General features: G+C 36.9%; 1 protein-coding gene across 2 annotated transcripts in view; it reads right to left on the bottom strand.

Moving 5' to 3' along the window:
* Positions 1 to 1,381: 1,381 nt before the first annotated feature.
* Positions 1,382 to 13,401, bottom strand: part of CRY1 (cryptochrome circadian regulator 1) — a 42,045-nt gene continuing 30,025 nt past the window's right edge. The window contains exons 6-14 of one of the 2 annotated variants that reach the window (XM_062589058.1): positions 11,019 to 11,159; positions 10,592 to 10,903; positions 8,092 to 8,243; positions 7,796 to 7,998; positions 6,912 to 7,013; positions 5,712 to 5,807; positions 4,434 to 4,505; positions 4,238 to 4,345; positions 2,218 to 2,305 (exon numbers count right to left, since the gene is read on the bottom strand). In XM_062589058.1, the coding sequence (XP_062445042.1) occupies positions 4,242 to 4,345; positions 4,434 to 4,505; positions 5,712 to 5,807; positions 6,912 to 7,013; positions 7,796 to 7,998; positions 8,092 to 8,243; positions 10,592 to 10,903; positions 11,019 to 11,159 (1,182 nt within the window). In that variant the 3' untranslated portion in view covers positions 2,218 to 2,305; positions 4,238 to 4,241. Of the gene's footprint in view, positions 2,306 to 4,237; positions 4,346 to 4,433; positions 4,506 to 5,711; positions 5,808 to 6,911; positions 7,014 to 7,795; positions 7,999 to 8,091; positions 8,244 to 10,591; positions 10,904 to 11,018; positions 11,160 to 13,401 lie in introns of both variants that reach the window. The other variant, XM_062589068.1, reaches the window with a different exon arrangement.

Genomic DNA, 13,401 nt, shown 5'->3' on the forward strand with positions numbered 1-13,401 from the left:
AGAGAGAGACAGAGAGAGAGAGAGAGAGAGAGAGAGAGAGAGAGAGAGAGAGAGAGAGAGAAGTCTCTTCAATTGCTTTGTACCTTCTAAAATTGGCTAAAGGTTCAGCTTTTTGTGATATGGCCAAAAAAAAAAAAAAAAAAAAAAAAAGGGATCAAAGCACTCTTACACAGTTAGAAGCTGAGTTAGCTTCTGACTAGTACTCTCTCTCACACTGATCTGTAAGTAGCTCATTTCTTCCACTGCAGTCCTGATGCCATAACTTATACAAGCTGGCATGCAAGTGAAACAAAACCTTCATCAGGAATTTTCCTCTGCAAGTCTAAGTTCTTGGCTGCAGCAAGAGGAGGAATCCTTTTTGTATTTAAAGAGGGGCAAAATTAGTTTACCTTATAATTTCACTCCTTGGAAAGCTTCTTTTCTTATTCAACTTCCAGACTGGTTGAGGGAAGGTGATATTTAACAATTGTATTTTCTTACCTTGATTAAATTTCTCTGCAGGAGTTTCACAGACCATTCATTTAGAAAAGCCATTGGAACATTTCATTTAGATGGTATGATTTCTTTTTAGCATAAATAAGCAGAAAACATCCAATAGGATCTTGTCTTGATAGGATAAGACTTCTCCTAAAATATTATAGGCCTGTGGTCTAACTTCTTTTTTAGATTACTTAAATGAGCAAAAGAATTGTGTAGTCTGTTGGTTTATGTATGTTACCAGGAAACCTCTCCATTCTCCTTGGATTGATCTGTGGAAAATGCTTAACAGCTGTTTCTCCATTTTCGGTGTTGAGTTTTCTTTCTCGAAGACCAGTCAAAGATTCTCTGCCTTAATATACTTCAGTAGAATTTTTTATTTTGCTATGGGGTGTAAATCAGTAGAGAGATACTTAAATTATCTAAAAATCTATGAATAGATACAACCACAGCAGCTTGTCCTGTTGCACATATTGTCAGCCCATGAATCTGGTCTGAATTTTATCTCCAAGGGCCCCATGTCAATCACATGATACTAAGAATATAAGAACAGACAACTCTCACTTGAGAATAATTTGTACATCCACTAAAGTTGCTAACTGACCTATGTATTAATATATATGTATTAACTCAAACTGTTTCTTCCAAGATCTTAACATTCTGAGAAAACATTAGATCCAACTTTTCTAAACATTTTAGGTAGAGGCAGAATTTTGATGTAGTGGCCAATAAACACAATACATTTTTAGAAGTCAACATCCTTGAAGAACAGCAAATCAGTTGCAGGAAAGACTGCCAGGCTAACAAGCAAACCATAGGTACAGCAGAAAAAAAAAAAAAAAAAAAGAAAAGAAAAAAAACATACAATTTAAATTCTCCAGAAACACCTAATAAATTTGACTGGGGGAAAATATTTAATGTAGGACTACATACACACGTACAATTTCAATAAAAACAGCCAAATAATTTGGACAGCATTTTGCTTCAGTATCATGAAACTTGAGTGAAAGTTAAACTGAAAGCCATGTACAATTAACTTAATATATTACATTTTAACATTACAAATCCCTTATTTTCCAAATAATTTTGTTAGGAAATATATACCAGAGCAATAGCATACACAAAAAAACCACACATGTGTCTGTATATACATTTTTTTTTTTTTTTTTTTTTTTTTTTATTAACAGGGTCAAGTCATTACTGAACAAGGCAACTGCGAAATACAAGGACTGGACATATACATGATAAGTTTACAACTTGACAAAAAATTGGCATATGACTTATATACAAATGCATTTAATAAAGATTGCAACTCTACTGTATTTTGATTAAACACAGTCCTAAGCACTTGCATTATGAAAGTATGAAGTTGATCATACAGAGGTCAAATTCTGAAATCTAAAAATAGTAATAGTTTAAAAACCTCAAAGCCTTCTATGTCCATCTGTTTTTACAGAACATCACTACAGCTTTTCCTACTACCATATACATGAAAGATTATCAAAAATATATTGATGGGTCTATCGCTAATCATGAATGTTTGTATTTACATTAAGTTAACAAATTCCTCACCAAATAGTTTATATACAAAACTCAGTTTGCCCTTTGTGAAAGAGTCATTAAAAAGTTAAAAACCATAGAAATGCCAGTTAGAAATAATGCATTCCAAAAATTGGACTTGTTTACAACAACTGAGAACAATTGAAAATAATTTATGAAGAACTATGTTGTTTTAGTACAAGTACTCTCACAACACTTCAGTTCCAATACAGAGTAGTAGAGTTCTGTCCTGTGTGTTCTTGATGTGGTATGTTCTCTTCCAATAATACTGCAAGAAAAAAAAATCTCACTTAAGCAAATTGTCACATAGTCTTTGAGGAAGGCAGAAATAATTCAAGGGACCAATACTCTTTTCCCCCCTTCTCAGTGCAGTGAGCCCTTTTACAGACCTAAATGACTCCAAGCTCTTATTCTTACTCCTTCAATGCCAAAAGTGGGGGGGGGGAAGGGACTACCTTTGTACTTTATTGCTAATCACAAACTGTACATCTATTTGCCAGCGGTGCTTTTGAATCTTGGCCGATTTTTATATCCAACTCTAATGCTCTTCCTGCCTGCTCTGAACACCTCCAACAGAAAAGCAGTCTTCTCTGCAGAACTAGAAGCCCCTCCAACTCTTCTCCACTGAATAAGAGCTTATACAGGATCCAGCTGTTTGCTCTTCAGCTATCATTTTTACAAAGACACAAGCACCTGAGGAATTATGTGCTACAGAACACAAATGCTGAATGAAACCTATACATACTGAGAATTAGACAGCTACCAAATATGGATTTTCTTGGATTTAAGCTCCCCTTCAGCCTGAGTGACAAAAGTTGTGCTGAGAACACGGAAGCACAATTTAAACTGCTCCTTATGTACAAGGAAATAGCAGATGAATCAAGCAGTGGTGTCTCAGTTCATTTCTTTAAGAAATGGAGAATGATAGGCAACATGGGACCAATATTGCAGTTCTTCACTGAATTAAATCAGTGCAACACAACTGTTCATAATGCACTGCAATAATTTTGTCAAAGTGCCGATGTTGCAAAACAAGCAAAATTAGATCTTGCTGTCAAAACCATATGCAAAGGATTAAGTTTGCTGTTTTATCTATAGAGATGCTGAACGTGCTTTCTACAACTGCCGTATGGCAACCCTATCTCTCAATTCCACCAAAAGCTCCACATCCATTATTTTTGCTACTGGAATGACATGTTGACTGCCTTTAATCTATACAGCCATACTCCTGGGCCTGAAATCTTGTCCCTTCTTGTTTCTGACAGCCATTCTTTCCTGGCTTCCCTTCCTTAGCATGCATCTCAAGTGATTTTCCTAGTTATCCAACTCAGGTTCACAGGAAAGGGTATAACGTCCTATTCTGTTCTCCCTCCTTACCCTGTAATTGTATCATTACCTAAGTAATTGTATCCAAAACAAAAAATCCAGTAACTTCGTTATGTTGATCATTTCACACAAATCAAAATTTTCATAATTTATTTCTCACTACACATTTTTGACACAGGTTCACATATAGCTAGCTATCAGCCCAAATTCAGGGTGGCCAAAAGTACAACTCATGATCATCCTCTCACCTATGCCTCCTTCCTCAAATTCAAAGTACTTTTCACCACAGCTTTTCTTGACAAACTTTGGCAATCTGAGCATCCTGGCTGGATTACAGACCAGTGACAAAAGGTTTCCAGGACAAGAACCCAAGTACTACATCATTTTTTTGCAGGTTTTTTGCACAGTCTCTTTAAAACATGGCCTTCTCGATCCATTCACACATCTAAAGCTCTAATCCAGGCTCTTAGACTTTCCTTTAAGCTCTGTCAGTTTTCTGATGCAAGTGACTATATATTCACACAAGCAATGCTGCTGGCACAGTCTAACACAAGATTCAGGAACAGAGAGTAAATGAAGCTCTATAAGCAGCTTTGCTAATATATATGGAACCATAGTTCATGCTTTTCTTTGACACCTCAAATAAGGTGTCTGGCTATTCTTCAGTCTTGGTCTATTCTTATGCTTCCTATCTCATTTTTTGTAAGCTCTCTAGGGCCAGAAGTTATGTTTCATGTTTGCACAGCACCTAGAACTGAAGGATCTAACAGTAACTTAAGTTACTTTGTATTGCAGCAATACAAATGTTATTAACAGATGAAAAATCTGTACAATAACTTACTAACAGGAAACTTTGAAGTTTCTCAGTTCTTACCAGTTTAATTTGTGCTCTGTCGCTGGACTTTGGGCCCAATGCTTTGAGTTTCTTCTTCTGGATTTGGGCGTTTGCCTGCACTAATGCCAGTACCAAGGGATGTTCTTCCTGATAATTTAAAACCAATACTTAAGACTCTATTGTGCTTTCATATACAGAGAGGAAGGAAACTTTTTTTTTTTTTTTTTTTTTTTACCTGTTTGCGATAGATGTGATTGCTGATTGTCTCCATGAGCATAATGTAAGATACTACTTGCTTGACAGTAACCTGTTCAGATAGAGTAGATATTTATCATAATAAAATTTAGAACCAGAACCAAGTGTAAAATTACATTAAGATTTACAATAAAAAAGAGCCAATTGATTAGTTTTCACATCATTACCATAAAAAAATCCTGATAGAAACCAACTTGAATTAAAAATTCCCTTACCCAAAAGGCTCACAATACCATGTGCAGTAATTAAAAAATGCTATTATTAAATAAGCATGTGTAAAGCAATGTATTAAGTGCATAGACATTAACGTATTATCTTCTTTGTTTGTTGCAAGCATAAGGTGTTTGTATATATTATCTTCTATTGTACTATTATTTTCTAAGATGCTATAAATTTTAACTTCTGTACTGTAAACTCTCGTCAATCTTTTTAAGTATTGTAATAGCAATAACAAATCTTTAACATAGCTAAGCTGCAGAAAAAAATGGAAGTTAAAGACACAAACCATTTTCTCATTCAGGAAAGTGGCAACTCTGACACTGAGCATTCTGAATAAATAGAGCAAATTAGCAAAAGCAGCTGCAATTTTCCTTATTCTGAACAGTTACTGTGTTCCAGTAATGTTCTAGGAACTTAAAGAGTACATTCTCCATGACCAGTAAATACACAACATCCATCAAGACTGCAAAGAAAAGACACTGGGATAAATCTGCCTGCAACTTTGATCTACTACAAATCACAGCTGAAATTTTCGTGTAGTTAAAATAGCAACAATTTACCTCCATTATATAGGAATACCCAGACAAAATAGTGGAAGTTGATTCCACATAGGAAAGGTGGGGGTAAAAATTAAGAAAAATGATAATTTTCTTATATCATTATAATATAATGATTAATAATGCGAATTTTGTTATCAAGTGCATAAACACACTAATACTAATTCTTCTTTCAGTGTCTTTCATTTAATGTAACCTAAGATAATAGGATTTTTGTTAAGTTATGCTTGTCATTTTTCCATCTCTGCTCACAAAATAGTATATGAATATTTTTCTGGATTGGGATTTTAGAGATAAAAGTGACAAGATAAGCAAGTTCACTGTAAAAGATAATTTATGTTTAAAGAACAGAAGCAAGGCCATCTCCAGTTGTAGATAGCAGCTGTCACCAAAAATTAATCCAAGTTATTTTGATGTTTTATCTGTTTTTCCGAAGTTGCAAGAATCTGGAGATCCTCTATAGACAGGTACTCCCATAATACCTTGCTGCTGAATTCCACTTGCTCCAGTATGAGAATCTCCCAGGGCACATGTCTGAATACCAATAGTATGACCGTCACCAGTTCCTAACTGAGCTCCTGGGAAAAGTGAAGAAAATTTATATATCATCCTAAGTTATGTTTTAGGATATACAATTCCAGTTTTAGAGTTAAAAGTAGTATTTCCCCCTTGAAAAGGATAGAATTAAGTGTAATATTTTGCTTTTTCTATTTTTAATTATCTCAAAAGAGATCCAAAGTTTTAATGGTTTGCACTTTGTAAATTCAGACAAATATACACAGTAGATAATTCTTACATTCCTGATGTAAGAGGTAGAGCTTATATACATACATATTTGAAGGAGAAGAAAAGGCACTTAATGTTAACTGTTGAATTAAGCTCTCTTTGTCTATTAAAGCCCCAGACCTAAACAAATCAAAGCTGAAACAACCAGCTTTTAGAAGTCTATACTTTTATTCTCTAACAGTAGCTTTGCTAAACCAGACCAAGAAGGTCCATCTTCCTCTACAACCTTGGCCAAAGCCCACAGTGAATATAAACCCAGCATATTTCCAGTTCTATTGCACCCTTTTAGAAAAAGAAGCCCAAATACACATAGTTTTCAAAGTGCTGATGTACTATAGATTTATACAATGTCATAAGAGTGTTCTCATTTTGTATTTATTTCCTAGTAATTCATTAATACTAATCTCTAAATTACATGAAAATTACTTTAGGCTATTAATATTCTTTATCAAAATCATGGTAAGTTAGGTACTATGTACTTACAGACAGTCTACCGTACTGCTGTTGATAATATTGTAGACTTACAGATTTTAATGCTAGCATTAAAAGACTGAGTAAGAGGTTTGACTTTAAAGAATTCAAAAATCACTGTTTACTACAAATGTCAGATGGCTTGTTGATTTCTAAAGTGAGATCACATGTTCAAAGGCTTTTGAAATCAAACTGATGTGTGTTAATAAGTGATTTGAAAAAAAAGGAAAAAATCTTATATCTGTTCCTCAGATTAAAAAAATCTGAAGATATCTTTATACAAATATTAGCAAACTTAAGAAATCTGAAAACATTTTACTCATTTACACTTTAAACTATTTTGTGAAGACAGTTCTTTTCTATAAAACGTAAGAAGTTTGTGCAGTTCAGTTCCAATACTTCTGTGAATTAAGAATTTGACTGACCTCCCGTACTACCACAAGCAGAAATGTTTTCTCCTGGTGAATATCCCATTAGGCCACCATTTCCATTTCCATTTGGATTAGAAGGCACTGTTGCAAGAAGACCTAAGCAACAAAATAAAATTCAAAGGCATAAAGACAGATGGCAAAAAGGTTTAATGTGGCATGCTTTATGCTCCTAACAGCCAGTTCTCCATCCTCGCCCCAAATATTTAGCTTTGTTATAGGAGAGCATCTGTCCATCCCCACAAATGCTTAGGATCCTGTCAGGTAATTTTAGGTCATAAAATTTAGCAGGCCTTTTGTACAGAGTATTCTGTATGACTTCTCCAATACACACTAGTTGCATATATTCACTGTGTTACACTGGAGTGCAATGGCTCCTGATTCTATATCCAGTACCATAAGAATACGCAGACTACTTACACCTTGCTGAGCTACACAAATGCAGATGATTTACTTTTCAGAGCAAAGTGGATGTTCTTTCCAAAATAGAAAGAACATTACCAGAGTTTTCATCAGTCTATTTGAGCACTTGCAAATGGTATGGTTTAAGTTTTGAACTGCTTTCAATTTCTAATCACTGGTGTAAGACTGTACAAGAGAATCACAATGCTCACGAGACCCAGTTTGAGCAGAAATTTCCAAAAACCCACTGAGAAAGTAATTTTCCTAGACAAATTAAGATACAGAAAGAGGCACTCCCATACAAGCTCAGACTTCCCCTCCTCCTCCTTCTTGGTTACATCTCTAATATTTCAATTTATTTGGATATACAACCCCAATTATAACTTCGAGCTCACAAATGATTACCATCGCTACAGGACAAAACAATCAAGGGAAAGGGAGATAAGTTTTCATATAAAGCCAATAGGCTATAACCATACCCAGTCCTCTATATCGTGAAAGCTGCTGGTAGATTTGTTTCATCCTCTCAATATTCAGACGGCTTGCCTCTGCATGATTTACCATTGGCTTGGGATAATTAACTCCTATAATGCATTTTGCAGCCTTCTGGACACTCTCTGGTGCATTCCAAGGATCATAGATGTATTTTGCAGGGAAACCTCTGAGTACAGGCAAATAACGTCTTGAAAGAAATAAAAAGAATGTTTTAAATATAAAGCAATTAAAAGTTTAAGCAAATTCAATGATGCACTACAATTTCTGGATTGTGAATTACCTGATATAATCCCCATTTGGGTCAGTTCTTCTACCAAAACCCACTGGACAGTAGCAGTGAAAAAACTGCTGAAAAAAGGAACTACAGGAGAGCCACATCCAACTTCCAGCATTCACACTCCAATCTGCATCAAGTAAGAGTTCTTCAAACACCTTGAGAAATTAGAGCACAAATTAGCCCAGAGATAGGTAGATCTTTGAAATGTCTATTTTCAGGAGTTCCTCTGAGTTTCAGATTTCAGCAGAGAAAATCATGACAACACTCTTTCTAACCTGGCAACATTCACAAAGTGCTCAGCACACAACTGCAAGTACTTACCTAAAAGCCAAATCCAAGGACAACGGTGAAAGCACCTGTTTGGCTTACCATGTAAAAGTTTTGGTGTTAGCTTTGGGATTTCTGCAAGAAACCACACATTTTTGCATAAAAACATCCTTCAAAACAAATCTCCCATAGAGTGGCTGGAGTCTAATTGTTCACAAGTTTATTTGATGTTGCTTTTAGAACAGCTGCTTCTTTGTGTTACAACTGAATAACCTTTGCAAGCTTCCAGAAAACTGGGAACATACAAGCACACATTTCAAACTCAAATTCCCAGTCTGGAGACTGGAACTTCCTCAGCAACTTTTGCTATGTAAGGAGACCCCAGAGTAACATTCAAGCAATTCTGGGTAGCACAAGCAGAGAGTTCATGAAGGCTGCTAATTATTTTAATAAAGTCAGTCTTGATAATGTAAGCCTAAATTCCTAGAGGTATATGAACCACCAAGCACACTGAAGAACAGTCAGATTAGAAATCTAGTTAGAAGACAAAAAATGTCTTCTCTGATAATTGCTACTCCTATTATATTAAAAAGATCCCATGAGAAACTTGAAGATTTTCAAGGTCTTACTTTAAATATGGAACTCAATGTTTCTGAAATATTCAAGTTTCTAACACTGATTTTAATTATTAATACAGACAATCCTAACTTGCACAAAAAGTTCCTTTACTCAGTCAGATCAGTTACAAAGTAGGCTCACGGGGGGTGAGGTGGGGGAAAAGAGAAGCCTCATTCTTTGAAGGAGAACATTTAAGGCTCTTTTAAACTTGTATTATCTCCAAGCATTCCAAAGAAACTATCATCTTTAAGACACCAAAACATAACAGATCTTACTATTACAACCTAACTTCAACTAGTTTTATTTTAATATAAAGTCTAAATAAGGTAATAACATTCAAAAAGGATCTCTCTCAACATATTCAATGTGGCATTCATACCACACTGTGCACTGAATAAGAGTTAAAGTGTCTTCGCCTGAATACATGCAGCCATTAGAAAAGAGTATTTGTTTTGAAAAATAAGGTTTAAGCGCCTTTAAAAATATTTTAAATAGAAAGTAACTAATAATGTAAAAAGATCTTTAGATGAAAATAACATTAACTGTTAGCACACAACTGTTCCACTAGATGCTGCCATGTAATAAGACTTCAGAAGGAACATCGCCTCAGAAGGCCAGATTAACTTTGGCTAACTGGGGATTTATAAATTACACCACCTTGCACTGCAGAAGTCCAGACCCTCCACTAATCAGTATTACTTCAAGGGTAAGAACGATCTAGTTTTTAATTTGTCTTCAATGTCTTCATTTGACTGTTATCGGCACATTTGCATCTGCTAGGTCTGTATCTGTGAGCTGTGAAAGGAAAATTCCCAAAGCAGCTTATGTTGTTGTATAACAAAGACTTTTTTTAAAAAAATTGCAAAGGGTTTGCTTATCTTATCTGTTTGGAAAGGTGAAATTTCATAAGATTATACACACACACACACACACACACACAAAAAGGCGAAGTCACAATCCTGATGAGGAATAAGTTGTTCCTAAAATTTTTAAAATAACTGATTTTTAAAAAGGTAACACTACTGAACAAAAAACATTATACTGATGCAAAAGACAGATTAAATTATTCCATTCTTTTCTTCAAAAAGAAAATCACATTTGTACTTTGAACCTCCAAGTATCCTGGATATCTGACAGAAATTAATTGCACTGAAACTACAGCCAAATAATGTTGCCCCTGCACACACCTCTAACATGAGATGATGGGATGAAAGTGAAGGACAGGATATATTCTCAATTTTCTCCATTTAATTCCTACAGTGATTTCCCTTAGCAGGGAAGGGGACGTTAGAGAGGTAAACAAAAATTGCTCACACAATATGAGAAAAATTTCATTTAAAAGAGAAATTACTGTTTACTTGCCAAGATTTAGGAAGAGCTCAAATTTATTTTTTTTTAATTGCAAACCTACTTTGACTGCAAGAAATATTCTAATATTCCAATAAAATTAATTCAAGAAGAAAAACTTCAGTGCCATTGGTTTGATCAGAAATAATTTAACTTTGGCTGCAGCTTAACTTTTAAAATTTAACTTATACTATAGAGTAAAATAATTCTAAAATTAATTTCAGAATTAATATGTACTTTAAAAAAAAAATTCAAGAATGAGAACCATTACCTTCATTCCTTCTTCCCAGCTAATCCAGAGATCACCTCGAGTCAAGAAACATGCCACGGCATGCCGGGCTAAATGGTGAATCCAGCCTTCTTGGCGAAGCTGTGTCATAATTGCATCAATCCAGGGAAAACCTGTCCTGCCTTCTGCCCACTTGGCCAAAGCCTCAGGATTCTTATCCCAGGGAATTTGAACACAGATAGGATTTCCCTCCATTTTATCAAATCGTGGATTGTTAGTTGCTGCTGTGTAGAAAAATTCACGCCATAACAGCTGGCCATAGAGAGAGAGGGGAGGGGAGCTGTTCTTTTTTACCTGAAAACCACCATTAAAAAAAAACATTTTGTTAGGAAAAGGTAGTGGGGGTGTGGAAAGCAGAATGGGGAGAAAAAAAATCACAGCATCTAAGATGACCATGCAGAAATCATACCTTTTTATACAGGTCCGTTAACTTGAAATAAAAGAGACGACAGGACAAACAGCCAAAACGGAGGTAGGGACTAAGCCCTGTAGGACTTGCCAGAAGGGAATTCGCATTCATTCGTGGTCTTTCAAAGTTTGCTACCCAAGCCTAAAGCATTGAAAACACCAACATCAGATCAGAGACTCAGTAGCTGCATATAAAGGGATAAATCAAACACTAAATATTTTTATATAACTGTAACTGAATCTAAACACTGGACAGCTGATCATGTTACCTACAATACTTAGGAGTTCCTCCTGGATCAGCAGAATCTTTGGAAGATAGTTCATCCCAATGCAGAAGGCATGGTCTATCCCCTAGAACTGGCTATCTCTTTCGATTATATACAACAGAAACCTAAAGAACCAGTAAAACGTTGGCCTTCAGAGGAATCCCTCTTCAAAATAAATGAAAACTATGTTTCAGGTTAAGATGACCTCCAATAAAAAATACGAATTCTTTTTTTCAAAATATAAAAGACTTTCTCCAAAACGAAAATTGGGAGACAACTGGCTACCATCATGTAAAAACAAGAAACAGCAACTTGATTTTTGGAATTATTAATATTAATTACTATTTTATAGTATTATAATATTATCAAGAAGGGCAATAAGTAGGATCACAACCCTGGATTTCAGGAGAGTGGATTTTGGCCTTTTTAGGTACATACTCAGACAAATCCCATGGGTTAGAGCCCTAGAAGGAGAGAGGAGGCCCAAGAGAGCTGGTTAATATTCAGGCATCACTTCCTCCAAGCTCAGAATGGTGTACCCCTACGACAAGGAGGAAGTCAAGCAAAGGGGGCAGGAGACCCACAAGGATGAGCAAGGAGCTCCTGGCAAAACCTCAAACAGAAGAAAAAGTACACAGAATGTAGAAAAGGGACAGGCCTCTTGAGAGAATTGTAAGAATATTGTCAGAGTATTCACAGATGCAACAAGGAAGGCCAAGGCCCATTTCAAACTACATCTGGCAAGGAATGTCAAGGACAACAAGAAGGGCTTCTTCAAATACATCAGTAGTAAAAGGAAGACTAGAAAAACGTGGGCCCGTTGCTGAATGGGGTCAGAGCCCTGGTGATGAAGGATACAGAGAAGGCAGAGTTGCTGAATGCCTTCTTAGCAGTAAAGACTGAAGCAAACAGCAGCTCTCAGGCCTGGAGACAAGAGCGAAAGTCTGGAGAAAGGGAAGACTTTCCCTTGGTCAAGGAGGATCAGGTTAGGGATCATTTAGGCAAACCAGACACTCACAAATCTGATAGGACATACCCACAAGTGCTGAGGGAGCTGGCCGATGTTATTCCTAGGCTGCTCTCCATCATCTTTGAAAGGTCATGGAAAACCAGAGAGGTGCCTGAAGACTGGAAGAAAGCTAATATCACTCCAGCCTTCCAGAAGGGCAAGAAGGAGGACCCAGAAAACTACAGGCTAGCCAGCCTCACCTCCATCCCTGGAAAAGCGATGGAACAGCTCATCCTGGATGTCATCTCCAATCATATGGAGCATACGAAGGTGATCAGGAGTAGTTAGCATGGATTCACCAAGGGAAAATCCTGCTTAACCAATCTGATAGCCTTCTAGGATGGAATGACTGGCTGGAGTAGGTGAGAGGAGAATAGTCTCTTGACTTCAGCAAGGCTTTTGACACTGTCTCCCATAACATCCTCCTATGCAAGCTCAGGAAGTGTAGGTTAGACAAGTGGACAGTGAAGTGGACTGAGAGTTGCTGAAAGCTCAGAGAGTTGTCATCAGTCGTGCAGAGTCTAGTTGGAGGCCTGTAGCCAGTGGAGCTCCCAGGGTCAGTACTGGGTCCAGTCTTGTTCAAATTACTCATCACTGACCTGCACAAAGGGACAGAGTGCCTCCTCAGCAAGTTTGCTGAGGATACCAAACTGGCAGCAGTGGCTGATGTACCAGAAGATTGTGCTGCCATTCAGAGGCACCTCGACAGGCTGTAGATTTGGGCAGAAAGGAACCTCATCAAGTTCAACAAGGGCAAGTGCAAGGTCCTGCACCTAGGGAAAAATAACCCCAGGCACCAGTACAGGCTGGGGGTTGGCCTGCTGGATAGCAGCTCTGCAGAGAGGGACCTGGGAGTTTTGGTGGACAAAAAGTTGACTATGAGCCAGCATGTGGCTTCTTGTGGCCAATGGTATCCTAGTTTGCATTAGAAAGAGTGTTGCCAGCAGGTCGAGGGAGGTGATCCTGCCCCTCTACTCAGCCCTGGTAAGGCCACATCTGGAGTACTGAGTCCAGTTCTGGGCTCCCCAGTACGAGAGAAACATGGCACTACTGAAGAGAGTCCAGCATAGGGCTACAAAGATGATCAGCGGGTTGGAGCATCTGGCCTA

This window comes from Rhea pennata, chromosome 1 (genome assembly GCF_028389875.1).
Source record: "Rhea pennata isolate bPtePen1 chromosome 1, bPtePen1.pri, whole genome shotgun sequence".
Classification (NCBI taxonomy): domain Eukaryota; kingdom Metazoa; phylum Chordata; class Aves; order Rheiformes; family Rheidae; genus Rhea; species Rhea pennata.